Consider the following 19,411-nt stretch of genomic DNA (forward strand, 5'->3'; position numbering starts at 1 on the left):
GGCTGCAGCTTAGGTTGCTCGGAGCTCATTGACATTGTAACTACAATCTCCCTATATCTGTCTGTCTCTCTATATTTCAGGAGATGGCACTGAAACCACCACACTATGGCACACTCTGTGGCACAGGTACAGCTCGCTCCCACAGGATTAAAATCAATCTCTAGCTCCCACTTCCTAAAGAGAGGGGAAAAGGGAGAAAAGAGGGAAAAGAGGGCAAAGAAGGAAGAACTGAAGAGGTGAAACAAGTACTTTACTGTCTCTACAGCCTCAAACTGCACCTCTTCATTCAATTCAGTTTCAAAGATGAATTTGGAAGTCGGGGAAGGGGGGAGGGTGGGCTGTCTTAGAAAAAAAAGGAGACATGCTTTTCTAAAACTTGACAAAGCTCTTCTTTGTGAGTCTGTTGGAAAGCTACAGTGCTTTATTGAGTTCTATGCTACATTTTCCCTACTTGAGTGAAGATGATTTGGCCTGAACTTCCCCCTCGCCCCTGAAAATGTTTCATTCACTCAGCCGATCTGTACAATAGCTGTTAAATACAGTCCGTATGTGTAAAGTATGTTGATATGTATGTATGTATATCTATCACAAAGTTGATGGTGTTTATATTTATCGACTGCATTTCTTAGCCTTGTTTTCGAAAACTGCCTAGTGGCTATTTTATTTTCTTACCTGCTATCTTTTTTAGTTGTTTTTTTTTTTTTTTTTTTTTGTTTGTTTGTTTTTTTTTTATCAATTGTGACTTAAAATGTATTTATGCTGCAAGGGCCTTCAACCCGTAGGCTTACATTAGGATTGAGCCCACTTGTGTTGTGTTATTTCACCCTTTTGCCTGTTTCTGTTCCACTTTTGATGCCACTGAGCGACAAGTGAGGCTGATGTAACAGAAGTACACTTGGCCCCATAATACAACTGCATTCCCTTTTTTTTTTTTTTTTAATACAACTGTGCTAAAGATCGCCAAGCTGTTATTACACTGTAAGAAATGGGTAGGACAAGTTTAATACTTTGAGCTAAGCCACAATCACAAGGGACTAACTGCTCGGGTCATAATCAAAAGCTGTTTATGTAGGGCAGATTTGAAGCGTGCTAAGCCTAACCTTTTGTGTGTCGCTTTCTACTCCTAAATCAGAAGTGATTTACCCACGAGATCCACATTTAAATGACTCCAGATGGTTTAAAAAAAAAAAAAAGAAGAAGAAGAAAAAAAAGAGGAAGAAAAATAATAATCCTCGGGCAGTGGCTTTGTGTGAGCTGATGGTAATGTGGGTTTGTGCGCCTGATTATGGAAATGCAACCAAGACTTCTCTTTAAAAACAGCAATAAATTTAATTTCGAGAAAACAAAAATCAACAGTACTTATTGGCTTTTGTTCCAGCATCATTTTTTTTTTCTTTTTCTTTATGTCTAAATCATCACAAAATGTTCTGAGTAGAAAACCCTCTACCGTAAGCAAAGTGATTGATTAGCTGCATCGATGTTCAATATTCCTGTTAAATGAAAAAGCTAAAGACTTATTTGTTAGGTAAGGCCGAGCAGGCGCCTTCAGTACATACATGCGACCATAGAATTAGAGTCATTAATATAGACATAGACTGTGTACTCGCTCAGAAATGTACAGAAAGGACAGGAGCAAAAGGCTGTTTCCCCCTGTGTGAGAGGCTGTAAATAGGTAAATCAAATTACTGCACGGACCAGAAGGCCATTTCTGATCTCGTCCCAGTCCTACTTTGTCATGGTTGTACAGACTATGCCTATTTTAAAGCTTTTCATTTTACGTGTGTTGCCTCTCTCTGTGAGGCAGGCTGTTATTATTTAAGGAAGAGATGTTCTTGCAATTATGGTATCAGATGTATTCACGAATGCGTAGGAGTCACAGTATAAACTACACACAGCTTTTTAGCACTGTGTAATAATTAGATTTACCTGATCATTGGGGAAATGGATATATATTTGGAGAAAGGAGACAGGAAACCTCACTTTTATTTAATGTGAAGTAAAATATGCACCTTAAATGATCTTTGTAATTGATTTTTATTTGCCTGTGTGGAGAAAAATGTAAATGTTTTGTTTATGTATGTGTGAGCTTCTGAAATTTATTAAAGTCTTTTGCAATGTATGGAATATATGGTGACTCTTCTTACTTACTGTTCTTGGCATTTAATGTAGGTATTCTGCAATAACTCAGAAGATCATCCCAATGTTAATCAAGTTCAAAATGTGAAACTTGTATCTATGATATAGATGGATTACACATTGCTTGTCTGTTTCCTATTGACGGTTTAATGAAAAGCTCAAAAGTTCCTCAAAATATCAGAATATTACAAAAGACCAATAGAAATAGATTTTTAATACCAAAATGTCACTTTAAGACCACTGACTTAACAGTTGTCACTAAGACCCTCCACAATCAGGGCAAGCCTCTAGAGGTCAATACAGAAAGTGTTTGTTTTTTGTAGTGGGCTACATCTGAGCAGATTAATGAAAAGTTAGGTGGAAGGAAAACAATGCCCAAGCAAAATGGATAGCCGCAACCTTGAGAGGATTGTGAAACAAACCAGACTTGATAAATGCCCACACTCCTATACTACCAGTGGAGAATCTACGCGGTGTTCTTAAGAGTAAGACGAGGCACCGTGGATCCAATGATCGAGATGAGGCCGCTAAACCAAACCCAGGCTTTCTTAACACATTAGCAGTAGTTCATACAAAAGAACCCCAACTAAGAATCCACTGCACAGTACATGGACATAGTTTTCAGCAGGCAAACTGTTTTGTGCTGAAGATCGTTTTTGTTGTTCTAACGCGACCTTAACATGTTCAGACATAGAACATTTTTGATTGTCAAAAGTTATGAGCTTTAATCATTGCAGTTTACAGGGATGCACAATTTAAATGCGTGTTTGTACTAAATTTGTATATCGTGCTTTTTTAATAAGAAATCCTGAAGTAAATGAGCTTTTCAATGTTATTCTAATTTATTGTATTAGTTTGCGCCACTCAGCTCGGTTGTCTGAGTGGCGCAACCGAACGCAGACAACCCTGTCTGAGTTGCCCCGTCTGCTATGTGAGAGCACTAAAACGCTTTCGTGAGCCACCTGCCTTGCATTGCTCTTTTACTGTTAATTTTGGAGCAGTTGTTCAGACAGCTTGTGGCCACTGGAAATAAACGTAGCCCTGCTTGTTTGGACACCATTAACGGGTGCTATATACAGTAAGAGCAGACATTTGACAGGCTCATTTTAGCCACACAGAGACAACCATGTACTCCTCTGTGCTGCAGCAGTGCTCCACTCAAGTAGGAAATGAAATGAAGAAATAAAGTTTTAGATATACATCACTAATTAGGGACATATTACAGATAAAAAGCTATGTAAATGCAGAGCGAACACTTCCTTTGAAGTACACAGACAACAAAAAAAAAAAAACAGAAAAATTGGATCAACATTGTTTATTGTTATTATTTTCTTCCCTCTGCGAAAAAGCTGATAATGATCATGTGATAATGATACCTTTTCTATTATGATGTACAGCGGTGCACCAATGCAGAGCTTTCCACATCTAAGAGAGATTGATGCGAGAAGGTACAATAAGCACCCCTCAAACATCCTGCGGTGCAGTGTTTATGCAGATTTGATCCAAAAATACAGACTTGAAAGGCATAAAACAAAGCCTGACAACAGAAAGTATTTAATTGCTTATCAAAGTTACTTCACATTTTGAAAACCGAGAGAGAAAGAGAGCTAATCAGTCCCCTCGGGAAAAGTGTCCTTGGTGATTTAAGGAAAAATGGCGCAGACATAAAAGAGTGTTCTGGTAAAGAGGAAACATAAATGTCACATTTCTAATAATAGATAAACCGCAACATTCTAAATGCATCACCTTTACCTAAAAACAGCTTCAACACATCTTCAGTAGAGCACTGTCTCTTCCAGTTAAATAAATTAATGGTTCGTTTTTCAGTTGTATTCATGGGTATAATGAGTCGGTTTCAGAAAAATATGCAGAAAATAAAAAAATAAAAAATTAGGACTATCAAACACAGAACATTAACTTCAAACATTTGTGGCTGATGTTTGAGCGGGTGCTTCTATGCGAAAAATAAAATAAAATTACTGAAGCAGTGAAGGAAAAGTGTGCTCTTAAAGCTAAAACGGCTGGTCAGTTTTAGGCTGGTGCACCCTATGCATTTATTTTAAAATGCATCGGACAATGCGTCGAAGTTGTCTCGTCATTTTTACCAAAGCGTTTCTGTGAGGGAACTGCTTCCAGAGTTTCTTTGTTGACACTTATTGATTTGTGATTTATGAGGACACATTATTCAATTTCATCCAACAGGCCAGGAGGCTGGTTATATGTGGTGAATGTGATTACATATAATACAATGATAACTCTGCAGCACATACAGAGCAACACACAGGAGTTTACACATACACACACACACACACACACCTACACACACACGCATACACACACACACACACACACACACAGATCTATGTATTCTTTTTGTTGTGGGTGAGACTGTCCATATGGTCTTTAATAGAATTCTTTGGTCATATATTCTTTTTTTTTTTTGATCAGGGTCCAGGTTTTTGTTCTTGTTGTTTGTGCTATAATCATGGGAAATATACAGTGCCCTGCAACAGTATCTTTTAATTCTTTGTCAAATCAAAACTGCAATGTATTTATTAAAACTGTATGTGATAAACCTGTGCAAGGTGGCATGCTGCTGACTTAGTACTTTTTAAAACCATATATCGCTTCAATCACCGATGACAATATTTTATGGTGTGACTTTCATAGCTTTGCTGAAATATTTCTTAAATTTTTGCTACAGCAACAGCTTAGTCAGGCTGCATAGGGAGCATCTGGCAATAAGTATATTCAGTTGTAGCTCTGGTTGTGTGCTAAAGCCAGTTGTCCAGTTAGAAAGTGAACTTTTGTGCCGGTGTCACTGCAACCTTCAGTAATTCCTAGATAAATGGGGTTTCCCGGCGACCTGCGACTTTACCTTAACATCAGGTGGTGTGCTTGTTTTTCTAACAGGAAGCCTAAAACAAAATCAAATTCCCAACTACAAAGGCACAATTAGCTCATTTGTAATTAGCACAATTAGCTTACTAGCTCCCCTTTGTTCAGTAAACAAACATTCCCAGATAGACAATAGTGTCACCAACAATTTTCAGTGTCACTGTGCTGTGCAGAGGGTGATGTACAGTGTTAGTTTTTCACCACACATAGCATTTTGCATATGCCAACAAGTCTATTTTGGTCTCATCTTACCAGAATCCCTTCTTCGACATTTTTGCTACATCCCCTTTACAAACAGTGACAAGCAGCAGACAAACTCTCGTGGCTTTCTTTCAACAATGGCTTTCTTTTTGTCACTGCTGCATAAAGACCAGATTAGTGGAGGGCATAACAACATATTCTCCTGTCAGAGCTATGGATCTCTGCAGCTCTTCCAGAGCTGCCATGGGTGCTTAGTGACTTTTCGGATGAATGCTCTCTTTGCCCAGGCTACCATTTTAGGCATCTTTTTAAAGGTTTGCATTACAAAACTTTGAATATTGTTTTATGACCTGAAACAGAATAACCGTAGCCCTGATTTGTATGTCATGTTCCTTGTTTTGAATTAAGCTGTTTGTTCAAATGAAACATATTTGAGGCCTCCAACCAGGTGGACTGTATTTCCTAATAAGGTGATTTCCGAATGCAGTTTCGTGCACAAGATTGTGCTTAGTGGCTTTAGATCAAATGGGGTTGTGTGCAAATGCAGAAAACACTTCTCAGATTTGAATCCATAAAAAACATGTCAAGTACCATTTTTGTTCTACTTCAGAGTCGTGACACATTGTGTTTATCACATGCAATCTAAATACCTCCATGTTTGTGGTTGTAACATGAAAAAATGTGGAAAGGTTCACGAACGTTTTGACAAGCTACTATTTTTTTTTCTCCACGTTAACAGATTGAGACACTATGCTGTAATCAGGCAGGCATGTTTGTAATTAGCTAAGAGTAATGACCCCTCAAGATTAATCAGAAACCACATGTAAAGTTTGTTATCCTAGACAAAGTGTGCAGCTCTACTCCCGTGACTTTCTTCAACCTTGAGAATGCAATCAGTGCAATCAGTACCTCTCCATTATCAGTCCCCTGCCTGAAACATAAAACCCCAACATATCCGTTATTAATCTGGGTAACATGGAGAAATATTGAGATGGCCAAAAAACATGCATTTCTTACATCGATTTTGCAAGTCGCTAACATTCTCCACTGAGATTACTGTCTTCAGCCACACGTGGTATAAAGTGTCTGTTTAAGATTTCAGGTCGTCTGGGCCAAGTGGATGCTGCATTTGCTATTTCAGATTATCCTTAAAGAGCAATATGCGTTTAGTAACATCAGCATCGGCTATGCATATTTTATAATACAGAAATCAGCAGTTGTGAAAAATTGGATGTTTGTTTTTCTCTTTCTTCTACTCACTACTTTGTAATTTTGATAAAAAGCCGTCCTATATTGTGTATGTACAAAGCTGTAACATGATCTACCCTGGTCTGGTACCTGTTTCAGAAAAAAAACAAAAAAAACAAAAAAAAAACACCTAACTCAGTTATGTTGGAGCCTAAAATCCAAAGCATTTAATGTCATGGGCTGCTATGGGAAGGTGTGAGTCAATTTACCAAGCAGCAAGCATGTTTAAGGTGTGATGTGAAGTTGTCCCAAAGCGATATTGGCTGTCTAAGCAAAAGCTATTTATGCATGAGCTGTGCAGTGATGCAGGAAACAAGAAGATGCTGTTTTGCTGTCGCACTCCAAGGCAACACTCCACACAATTGCTGCCAAATCTTTGCCAAACTGAATAATTCAATCATGGCTGTGGAGGGCTGGCTACCTTTCTTTGTCTTTGTGTGCAACAATCAAATCTGTGTGGAAGCCCGCCGAGTGGTTCTTTCGGAGACACTGAGTGTAGCTGTACAGCCCGGAGATTGTTTTCATAGAAAACAATTCTGTTGATTAAACGAGGTGTGACTGTGGAGCGGGGATCTGAAAAACATCGATTGCCTGTACAATTGTTTGTTCCTTGTTAAAAGTGTGATCTAAAACTGTGGTTGCTGATAGTGTGCCAGGAGCACATGGCTCGCTGGGGAGCCTGCAACATAGTTATATCTTCCTTATAATGTCCTAGGTAGAAATTTATCATCATCTGTTGCTTAGGATTGAGAAATACCTAAAAGATTTAAGACCAAGAACTTTTTTGAGGGATTTCTGGACTTGTTGGACTGCATGGCTTTGACAGACTCAGGTTCTATGCATGTTAATACAGTGATTACAGCAGAGAATGCTGAGCTTTAAAAGCTTCTGTTGGGCGAAATGCCCTCCCCTTCTCGCCTTACCCCCTTCCTACACTCTATCCCTTACCCCTCTTAGCCCCCCTCTACACACACACACACACGCAACCACCCGCACACACACCGTCCAGCCCCCAACCGCTCTTTGGGGCAATTACATGGTTTCAGCCTTTGTTTTACCCATGTACTTTAAAGTGTAATCCACTGGAACACAAAGACAAATTCTGCAGGGATAAGACAAAATTGAAATAACCAAGGTTTCTCTGTGTATTTCTGTTTTTGTCTGTTATTGTTATTATTTTAGCCAGCAGGTGTGTATTGGTGTGTGTGTGCGTGTGTGTGTGTGTGTTTGTGCCTGTGAGGAAATGCACTCACAAAAGGATCTTTGCATTTAAAACTCTCACTCATTTTATATTCACTCAACCATGCAACAAGAGGCATTTGCGCAGCAATCTTGCATGCAACTGAATCCCGTAAGTGCACTTTACTTTGCAATTTAAAAGTATGTGATACTGTAGGAGTTGTGTAAAGTAAACAATTATCTCATATGTAGCCAGGCTTGATGATCGATTAATTAAAAAAAATAATGCATTTAACAATAGTTACAAGCACAAATTAAATGTATCGTTTTTGAATAGGTGGGTCTAGATGAGGCTCAATAAATCAGCACATTGTTATATGACTGCTATAGTATTGCAATTTAAGGTATTTGATTATTTCAATAGAAAAGTTAAATAATATCGATTCACTACATGTGGCAATATGTTTCTGTATTTCAGTAAAGGCAAAAATAGTTACTCAGAAAATTTGAAACTTACACGAGTCAGATAAAATATATGTACAGTATATTTCTAATTCATGCATTTTATGCTATGGCCTACCCAATCATGAAGAACATAACTGATTGAGCAGCTGTGCAGCAGACAGCCATCATCACCCCCCACTACAGTGGCTTCAAACTCCAGTCTTCAAGGACTGGTGTCCTGCAACTTCAACATGTCTCTCTGCTTCTGCACATGCTAGTGAGGCAGCAGTGTTGCAATTTCATTCAAGTGTCTAGGAAAAGGGACACATGTAAAAGTTGCAGGATTCCGGCCCTTGAGGACTGCAGTTTGAGACCTTTGCTCTGTAAAGAACTACAAAATGTCGATGTAAAAGTCGCTGGCTGTATACAGTGTGGTTTATCCAAATCCATTCATGGAAATTTGAGTGGAAGATGTGGTACACAATTATTTGAGGTCTAAAAAACGTTTCTGCTGCATGATTTTGGGAGTCATCATCTGCTGCTCTTAGTCCAATGTGTTTTATCAAGTCCAGAGTTAGAACGACGGTCCACCCTCTCATTTTAGAGCACTAAACGTTTTCATGTTGACAAGCTTTAGGTGGATCCTGATTTCATTTCCCAGCTGGCTTTGAATCCTGCCCATGCTGTCAAAACATCAATCAACCCTGTCTTTAAATATTTGTGTGTGATGAATTAGTGTAATATTTTCATAGTATTGAATTAGTAAAATAAATTAATATTTCACCCATTTTCCAATGTATCTAGATTAGCTCATATTTGCACAATGTGAGACATCTCCCCTGGAAACGTTATATAGTCTGAAGGGAAACTGATGGCCGTCTCATGACAAGAGGCTGCCGCTTGTTTGCAAGCTGAAGGGAAATAGACTTAAAGACAAGGCAACAACTTAAAGACTTTGTCCAAGAAGGGTTATGTCTGTGTCCTTCCTAATCCGGGTAATCCTTGAGGAGAATTCTTGATTTGCCTTTGTAAAAGAGATTGGGAGATGATAAGATGCTCGTCCGCCTCCTTAGAATAACTGATAATCTGGTTTGAACAGAGGACTCAGGGGGTATTTAGCCTGCCTTAACATTTGCCCAAGCAGATGGCACTGACGGAGGAAAGCACAACCTTAGCCTCTAAACTCCTCCCTCGCTGCATGGTCCTCTTTGGGGGGAAAAAAGAACAGTGGGATGACAATCAATGTTGTTTATTTTGCTGCTTTACTCTTTAAGTACTTTCAGCCAGATTATAAGCTTTTGCGAGAGATAATCGGGAGAGTGCAGACAATTGCCTTTTTTTTCTTTTTTCAGTCTTGACAGAATTCCCCCGTGAATACAGGATGCAGATGCCTGTTATTAGTTCCTGTTTGCTTCAATTGCAAATGGTGTAGAAATGAAGTGGACACTCTTCTAATTCCTGCCATTCTGTCGGCTGCACTTGAATATGCTTTATTCGGTTTCTGAAGTACAGAAAATAATATCCTAATTAATATTAATGCTTATTCTTACAGATGTAGTTGCCGCACTTGCTCTCCTTTTAAGCCGGGGAAAATATTTGTTTTAATTTGAAATAATAGCTGCGATGAAATTCTTAGGAACAGTTGCTGTGCAAAATCTTTGACAGCATGCATATGTGCTTGGGACCACTGCTGCATACCAACCATCAAGTCGTTCATATTGGCTTTCTAAGCCTACCACCCTAACCTAATGCCTCTGGCAATCTTCTCAGCTTGGACTGGACACCTGCAGCAAAAGCATTTGAACAAATGAGATCAGCCCATTGACTAATTAGACCTGGGCATGGCATAAGTGGGCTAACTGAAAGGATTTGCACATACTGAGAAACTGTTTAGCCAAAACATTGAATTTATTCAATCTTTTCTGTTTTGTTTCTTTTTCTGAGCTAACAGGATATCGCACATAGCTGTCAAGCAAAAATCTGGGGGAAGAAACACAATAAGACAAGCAGTGGTCAACAGATGTATTACACTAAACTCTGCAAAGTTAATCTGTGCACAGACACAAACATATACAAATCGTCTTTGTCCCTTCTCAATCTACAGATATGGGAGCAGAAAAAAGGTCAAGAGTAAACCCCTTAAGCAAGCATTTGAGAGTTGACGATTTACTAAAAACAACTCATAAGCAGACATAAAAACAAAAAATTACAAGTACAGATGGGTCTCTTTATCTGACTTGTAATGATTAATGGTTACATTTATCTTTGTCATCAGTCTGGTGCTACTCAAAGCGTTGGTTAAGATAAAAATGTACGACATGTCATATGCTTGAAAATCATTGCCAGCAAGCGGGTTTGTGCAGAGCCATTAACTCTCAGATGGTGAACCACATTAAGCTAATGCCAGACAGTGGTAAAACATCCTGTGGTTCAGTTAGAGGCTTGATTTCTTTTTTTTTTTTTTTTTCAGTGTTAGAATGGAGCCACATATCTCAGAGAAAACAAAAGCCAGCATCTCTGCGCTTTGACTTCATCACTTTTCTACTTAAACAGGTTTTGCCAATTAACAGCTTGCTTTAATGTGCGACATTAGGTATCTCTGTGCTTCCGATGCTATACCATACAGAGCATACGCACCACAGTAAAGCTGGGTGCTGGCTGGAGCTTAACACATGAAAGGATAATAGAATAGAGGATATTTTGAAGAGTCTTCGTAAATAATGCGTGTGATATTCACCAACGTTCATAAAGAATTCATGCACACGCAGCCTTCAAAAAAGAGCAGCAACTCATTCCCAAGATCACTCATTCATACTGTTACACATTTTTCAGATAGTTTTCAGTGATAGAGGGAGTGCAACACTTGAATAATGGGACAGTCATTAAGAGGTGAAGTGGCTTTACATCTACATTTCTCACTCTCACTTAGGGATGCTGGTTATTTGATCCCCTTGGCAACTCATGCTCAGATTTCAGCCCTTTCTCACAGGGAAATATTTAACCCTTTTCTGATCTTAGTGCGACGCTCAGGGGGACCGTGAAACATGTCACGGTCAGACAGCGAGGAGGGAGGGGGTTTGTACTGTTAGACCATCAATTTCTGAAACAACATACAACAAAAATTCATAAAATGCATATGGGGTCAGTGTGAGTAAAAATCTAAAAGACCCCATCTCTTTAGACCACGGGAAGGTTAAAATATACATCAGTTTCAATATCTTAATGTAATTATGTGGTTAAAAAGAACAGAAACAAATTATAAAGTTAATGTCAAGAAAAGTACATTTATATCTGAACCTGAATGGATGTTTTGGGTGTCCACTTTGCATATTCCTGCTTTGGCTTCTTGTGTTAGAAAGAACAGAGTCGACATCTTATTAGGTTGTTTCTCATCTCTCTTGCGGTTTCTGTTAAACCCTAAATGTAGACTCAAAAAGTTTTTAACTGAGAGAAAATGGTATAAAAAAAAGTGCTAAAATAAACATAAACTACAATTATTTTGGGGGGGATCTTTAACCCAGCAATGCTTTTGCCGTTCTAAAGCAGTGATGTTCGTCTTTTAAATTATGTGCAATTCATTTCATAAAACTAAGCTTTAATGCCACCTCTTCGCCTGGCACATTGTAGGTGTTAATTTTTGACTAGAATTTCAACCAACATAGAGATAAAAAAAGAAAATAAAAAGATTTTAAAAGCATTTAAATTAGTGCAGCTCAGGCCTTAGTTTACAGGACTGTGTGAGTAACCAAATGCAAAACCAACCAAAAGCTGTGTCATTTCTGTTGGTCGGAAATGACTAAGCATAAGAAATGACACAGTAACAGTAAAGAATGTCTGTGGTCTTTTTTTTTCTTTTTTTTATTTTGTGACATCTTGGAAAGGCACAGCAAAGTGATTTACAGTATTTGTATAGCACAATTTCAGCAACAGGGAAATTCAAAGTGCTTTACATGATTAAAAGGAAAATAAAACAACAAACAAGCAAGAACATTTCATTGCAAAGTAAAGAAAAACAATGACAGGTTGGAAACAAAAGTCCAGCTTATGATGTTCCAGTTGTTATTAATCAAAGGCACTTCTAAGCAAATGGGTGTTCAGCCTTGATTTAAAGGAACTAAGCGTTTTGCAGTTGTTGTTTTTTTTCTGGAAGTGTAAGTCCTCCATTTATTGTGACTCACTTATCTCACGAAATTCTCCTTTTTGTTCTCTCCATAAAGTTCCTATGTCCGGACTTCAAATATGGTTTTTCTGCAAAACATAAATTGTCACGAGAGTTGTGAGAGTTGCACATATGAAGTACATTATAGACAGGTGCTGGTGGATGGAGCCCACATGCTTAAACCCAAAGGTAATGGACAACACTTCACTGACTTCAGTGAATTGTGCCGACCTTATTGTATTGTGTGGATGATTGCGTTATGCTCCCTCAGATAATGACTGTGCCCTACTTCGACTTTGAGGCATTGACCTGAAATGAGGCACACAAGTGAAATCCGAGTCTGGATGAACCTGGAAGTGATTAAGGTCACCCAGACACACCACATTTGTGTGACCCCCTACACCACCACCCCCTCACTCCTCCAGTGACTCACAACAGCCGCCTTCTGCAGTTTTATGGCCCTCTTTTGTAGGAATCTTTCCAAATGCAAGCATTAGCCATTCATAATATGTTCAGGTGAAGTGTCAAAATGATTAAATATACCCACAGAGCCATGAAACAGAGCCCACATTTTCCTATTTTATTACTGTGTGGAAACAAAGAAACAATATTTCTGGTAACGTGCTGTGTATGTTTAAGACCGTAAGTTACACGTTTCCTTTATGATTTTTCTTTATTATATTCTAAATCTAATCACATCCTGCAGATATTTAACATACATGTCCACAGTCCAAAAGACTGCCTCCCTAGTTCACTTTTTTTATGGCCAGAACCAGCTTGAAGCATTTCACTTACACAGACTTTTCACTTTTGTTTTAGACCAGATAACAATATGACTGTGAGCGCAATCAATAAAACCTGCTTCTCACGTGTCCAATATTGCAACATACATTTTGACTCAGAGTCCTGGTTGCACCAATCTAGATTCACTGAGGTAACAAATAGCTCAAAGATACGTATTAGTGAAGATGCGTAAGTCAGTTACCATGTCACTGTATGATGACTAAAGAAACCACAGCTAGGCAAATATAAAATCCATACGAATATTTAATCATTTAACTGTGCTCATTTTGGGAGAAAAAAAAAATAGAAACATCAGGTGAAAGAAGAGTCGGGGGGGAAAAAAATGATGCAACTCTGCATCCGGTATTTGTGTCACATTAAATTCTATTTAGTTCCTTGATACATTATTTATCAAAGAGCCTGTAAAGGCTGAGCTTCACAGTCCAAATCTCAGTGACATGATGCACACGTATCTTAATGCTTATGGGGAAACAGGGATAACATGAGATCATGTCTGCCTCTTGAGGGTGGGATGCCAGTGAGTTTCGGGCTTGTTTTTAATGTGTGTATGGGTGTGTTTCGGTGTGTGTGTGTGTGTGTGTGTGTGCGTGTGCGTGTGTGTGTGTGTGCGTGCGTGCATGCATGCGTGCGCCCGTGCGCCGCTCTGCTGGGGATCAGTCCACAGCTCCTCTTCGCAGCCACGATACTCAGATAAGAATTTCTCTTCCTCTGGTGTGTATGTAAATCAGAGTGAGGGAATATAATGAAATAATGAAGTGTGCCTCTGCTTTTTTCCAAGACAGACCACTGGGAACCACTATTTTTAGACACAACAAAGCAATTGCCAGGGGTGTCCAGTTTATCTGGTTGACTTACAGTGTTCTTCCATCCACTTGTCGGCGTACAACTGCTTATCTCTTAAACAAATGAAGAAATGTAGCCCAGAGTCTGCCTTAAGGTAATGTCAGTTAGGACTCTGTGGAAAGTCAATGGGTAACTGTGGCCTTTAACAGTCATTTCTGCTACCATAATAGCTTACAAAAGCCACCAACAGGCTCAAAGGAGACGATTCAGAGTTTCGTACAGTGTACGGCTACGTACATGTCAATCCTGTAAGATGACCCTCTCGCCCAGCAGGAAATGCTTTGTCACTCAGACAAATGTGGCAGATGAATGCTCAGCATGATCCTTGGGTATTTGTCATCTGGTGTTCTCTTTCTAATGAGTTTACAGTTGATGATCCAGGTCAGTGAAGGACAAAGTGCTCCGCAATGCAAGTTAAGGACACGTCCTTAACCGGTATCACAATCTTAATGTTTAAGATGACTTAGTTGTGTTGCAAATTGTAGCCATTTCTAAACCTTAGTTTTCATCTTCAGAGAGAACGTGGTGCCTCAGTGTATTGCTATGTAAGACTGGCTGACCATCATCCAGCAATATTGCTCACTTGAATTAGCAGCCGGGTCAAAAAGCCTCTGCAGCTTTCTGACAGAATCATAAGGTTTAATAAATCCAACCTTTAACTTATGTTACTTTTTAGTAGGGATGACATATTATAGTAATAATATATATATGTTTTTTTTTAACCTTAATTAGATTTTCTAGGAAAATGTAATATGTAATCTATGATTTGTTGTTTCCCTTAGGTATAAATATGAAGCTCTATTTATTATGCCAACAGTCACCATAAGGTAGTAAATATTGCTAAAGCTCAGTGTTAAAGGGACGTGGCAGAGAATGACGTCCAATAGTCTCAAAGCAAGTCAGTTGTTTTAAACTTTTACCAAAAACAAAATAACAATGTGGAGACTGCCAAAATGATTGCTTTAGTCAGAGAGTAAGGTTGATTTTTTTTTTATTATTATAAACACACCAGGTGAATGTACAAAAGCACCTCATCCTCACTTTTAAGTATAATGAAGAATCTGTAATGCTGTGGTTGTGTTTTTTTACCTCAGGCCCTGAGAACCTGAAAAGAGCATAGCATCATCACTTCTTTATTTCAAATAAACGCTCTTACCAAAGACCTGAAAATGGATAATCACTTGGTCTTTTAACAGGCGAACCATTCACACCAAAGAATTGAGATAGAGCAACATAAAACCTTCAAGCAGACACTAAATTACTGTTCTTTCTTGGGCATCTCCTAAGGAAAACCTGCGAGGTGATGTGAAGAAAACAGAGCAGGAGAGAAGATGGGTGACAGTTGAAAGTCTAGAGAGTTTTTTTCACAAATATGAACGGTCAAAGAGACGTCTCTCTGCAGAAGATTAAGTACAGTTCTACAGGAAAAAAAGCGCTGTACAGCTTATTGGTAATAGGAGTACCAATAACTTTGCAGCGAGTGATTTAGGTGATTTCTTCCCACGGGATGTTTTAAATTAAAGGGTGCTATGTGGCACTCTGCATCTTAAGTGTGAGATTATGCTGCTGCAATAAAAGATTAAGTTATCTGGAGATATTTATACAGCTGGTGTCAGTAAACATAGGCTTCTGCATATTTGGTGGGGTCTGCGATGCTAAAAAAAAAAGTATTCTCATAATTTATCTCAAACCCATTATATGCCACACGCCCAACACAAACTCTGACCTTGAAAATGTAATGTGATGTTTCAAATACAGCTCGACTGACTCTTTGCAAAGTCAGATATTTTCAGGCATCCCAGGAAGTGGGGAGGAGAGGAAGAGGGCAGGTGCGCTGCCATGTTTGCCTTTTGAAGATAACACCTTAGAGGTCACACAAATGACTCGGTGTAATGTGGGTCACCTTAACAGTCCTTGGCAGCTAATTCTCTGACGTGACATTTCTTTTCCTCCCTAAGAATTATTTTTTTTATTTGATTATTTTTTAATATGACAGTGACTGGTTGCTTTAACATGAATGATAACTCTGTAGGCTATTTTCAGAGTGCAGGGCCTCACACATGGAGCTCTGTGATAACATGATGAGCTACCTGCCACGTCAGATTGATTTAGCAAAAAAAAAAAAAACTTATAGCAACATCCTCTGTTAGGGTTGACAAAAAAAAACAACAAAGAAACAAAACATACATTATCGGTTCTAAAAGGTAAACTCAGAAACGTACTCCTTAATACTTAGGATTTAACTACCTCTAAAAGTATCTGTCCTTGACTACTTTAAAGATGAAAGACACATTCTCAAGCAAAGCGAAGATTATTGTGTGTTATCTGTTTGATTTCTGTTTGATTTCTTTTATTTGCATTTACATGTGGAGGGGCCAACCAGCGTTAACACACAGCCACACAGCATACTGCTGTCTATAGGTAGTTGACTTAAAAAAATAAGGACACACTAATAATTGTAGGATGGAAGAGAAAAAGAAAATGAGGAAGGTAGGGGGTAAGAGCAGCGAAACACAGAGCGTAATTCAATTTGACTAGAGTTCTCTGTCGTCTCTTACAGCTGGGGGATTGACCTAACCACCACAGATGAATTAAAATTCATGAACTATTGAAGAGTGAGCAGCCGGTGCAAAAGGGGGAAAAGATGATACTCTTTTTGAAGCAGAATATTATTATTTTTTTCTAATTGCAAATAAATGAAGCTATTAGTTTACCTTAAATTAAATGCAGGAGGAATCCTACAAAGATATCTGATCCCATGTGTAAGTTATTAAAAACTGATTTGGGCTCCCATTGAACTGACAGGCAGAGTGAAATGAGGGTAGCGGAACATAAGTGGGTAGTTCAGCTGCATGGCATTGTCTAACTCCTGCTGGCTAACAGCCCTTCTTTTCGAATGAAAACCAGCTGAAATTGTTAGGTCTGAAAATCACATCTGCAAACTCACCTTCGGTAGAGTAAAATAAATAAATAAATAAATAAAACTAAAACTAAACAAAAACACGGTAGACAAACTTCTGGCTAAAACTCCACGTTGTCACGCCTCATACTTGTCTATGCCACAGAATCTGGCTGGGGGAGTGCATACAGAAGCCGATTACTTGCAATGCTTCCCAAAACCAGACAAATCAAAAGAAAATCCACTGTTTGACTTTGATCCATTTACAATATAAATAACTAATTTATCAGTTGTGCTTAAAGAGGCATACAATGGGCAGAACAGAGAACATTGTGTAGCTGGGATAATCCCTCAGAAGATTTATCCTTACACTGCCTTCAGGGGAACAGCAGCAGCAAGAAGCAGATCCCATTCCCTGCCTCTCTGTCTCTCTATCTCTGGTCTTTTGGATACATAGTCGCTATCTGAGCTCCTGATCGGCCTTATTTAGTTATATAGTATTGTGTCCTTTGATTTTCCAGTTAATCCGTCAAGTGAAAAGATCCAGGCTAAGATCGGAATGATTCAGTGAACTTTTGATTCCTAATATATGGTGCCCTGTGGCATTTTCTCAGTCCACTTTATGTCTGTGTATTTATGAGCGGTAGGTCCACTAGGGATGCCCTGAACAGGGTTTTTTTTTTTGTTCCCAATACTGATCTGTCATTTCAGAAAAGGTATTTGATGATACTGAACCGCAGACCTTTACTTCACTGAAGTTAATGTGATCAGAATGCTGCAGTGCTCAGGTTTTTTTTTTTTTTTTCAGTTTTACATGTCACCCTCATAAGGCTGCTCCAGAATGTGCTTAACTCTACTAATATAGGTTCACTAATGTTTGATAAAACATAAATTGGGCATGGTTTTATTATTTCACATATAATACTACAATCTTGAATAAACTCTTACTTTGCTCCTGCTGCCAATATTTTAATGGAAGCAGTTTGCTAAAGTGCTGGGTTAATGTTATAATAGTTTATTCTATGCTTTGATATAACTATTGGTTATTTGGCTCATAACATTTTAATGTGTTTCCAAGTAATTCAATGCAGACAAAGTAAAAAAAAAAAATAGAAAAAAAGATATCCATATAGCTGTATTTCTTAATTCCGGTCCTCAGGAACCACAGCCCTGCATATTTTAGATGTGTCTCTGTTCCAGAACACCTGATCCAAATGATTGCCTGACCACCTCCGTATGAAATCACGTTCACCTACCTATTCAGGTTTGTAGCAGAAGGAAAACACCTAAAACATGCAGGGCAGTAATGCCTGAGGACCGGAACTGGCTTGGTTTGAATGCCATAAAATGTAATGACCAGAACTTCTGCTCCCACAGCCATTACTTGGGATAAGATTCGTTAAATAACTTTTTTGTTTGGAAGAATTTTCAACGTATAGAAACGCATTTCATAAGTTTGTCCAAAAGCTGTAAGTAATTCTAAAAATGAATTAAAAAGTCAAGTGCACCCTTTATTGTTGTGATTTGTTGTTATATGGACTTTGATTAAAACAGATTCTACATGCCAACTGTGCAAACAAAAACTTCTAAGGCCTGTAATTCAATTTTTAGCTGAAAAAAAACCTCAGGTTCAGTACTGAGCAAATGCCACCCGCAAGTCAAAAGATTTCCATGGTTTGTTTATAGAATTTGGTTACATGAGAAAAGATGTAATTCAACTCTCGAACCACCTAGACCCAGCTTTCAAATTGAAGATGATGTTTTTTTTTTTTTTTTTGCCTGACAACAACACAAACACGCCAGCATAGATTTAGATAACATCTCATTTCAGTTCCTGATTTCAATCCCTTTTGGACCATTCTGCACGTGCAGTTACTCCAACCAATCACATGCAAAAGCTTTTTCAGTCTGGCTCCTTTAGTGTTGTCACTAGTTATTACCATGTGTGCTATTTAGCAAAAGTGCATTTGCAGTTTAAAGAGCATCCCAAGATATTAGTGGCATCTAATTGCATTACCTGAAGGAGACTGATGGCGCCAGTTAAAATGGCTGGAACCTTTTTTCAGACTGTGTTGAAGTCAAGTGCTTCTTTACAGGTTATACGTCATGTTTCTAACTGGAATCTTTTGTGGACTAAGTGATTTTCTGACGGCTTTAAGCCCTCACTCTCACTGCCAAATACTCCCATTCCCTAAGCAATCATACATCTAACCCATAATCCACTTTTATTCATGTGAAGCGAAAACAATGTCAGAATTATAACGGCAGCAAATGCAACTAAATTCTGATTGCATGCATCAGAGTCGTTTTCATTAATTTGTGTGAAACTGATTTATGAATCTGTACTTGTTTATGTGACTGGTAAAACCTCCCCATAGTGTGATCCATACTCGTTCAGACAGGCGGGGGGCCCTGCAGCATTTGTCCATTTCAGCCCAGAAATCAGCCCCCCGATTGCGTTTTCGGTCTTTCATCATTTGATTGTGTCTAAATAACCACTGATCAGATTTTACATCCTCTCAACAATCCATTAGACTACAAATATTTGTCATGCATAATGCATGTCTTAGAAAGGCACTTGACAAAGTGGGAGGAAAAAA

The 19,411-nt window shown here is 38.5% G+C and overlaps 1 protein-coding gene across 5 annotated transcripts in view; it reads left to right on the forward strand.

Annotated features, from left to right (window-relative positions):
* pcdh11 (protocadherin 11) overlaps positions 1–19,411 on the forward strand; it is a 170,116-nt gene that overhangs the window by 24,911 nt on the left and 125,794 nt on the right. Inside the window, exon 4 of one of the 5 annotated variants that reach the window (XM_007550386.2) lies at positions 81–2,119. The exons of the other annotated variants lie outside the window; for them this stretch is intronic. Within the exon in view, the coding sequence (XP_007550448.1) occupies positions 81–164 (84 nt within the window). The 3' untranslated portion in view covers positions 165–2,119. Of the gene's footprint in view, positions 1–80; positions 2,120–19,411 lie in introns of those variants that run through there. 5 annotated transcript variants of the gene reach the window in all.

The sequence above is a fragment of the Poecilia formosa genome, unplaced genomic scaffold, assembly GCF_000485575.1.
Source record: "Poecilia formosa unplaced genomic scaffold, Poecilia_formosa-5.1.2 Scaffold35, whole genome shotgun sequence".
NCBI lineage: Eukaryota > Metazoa > Chordata > Actinopteri > Cyprinodontiformes > Poeciliidae > Poecilia > Poecilia formosa.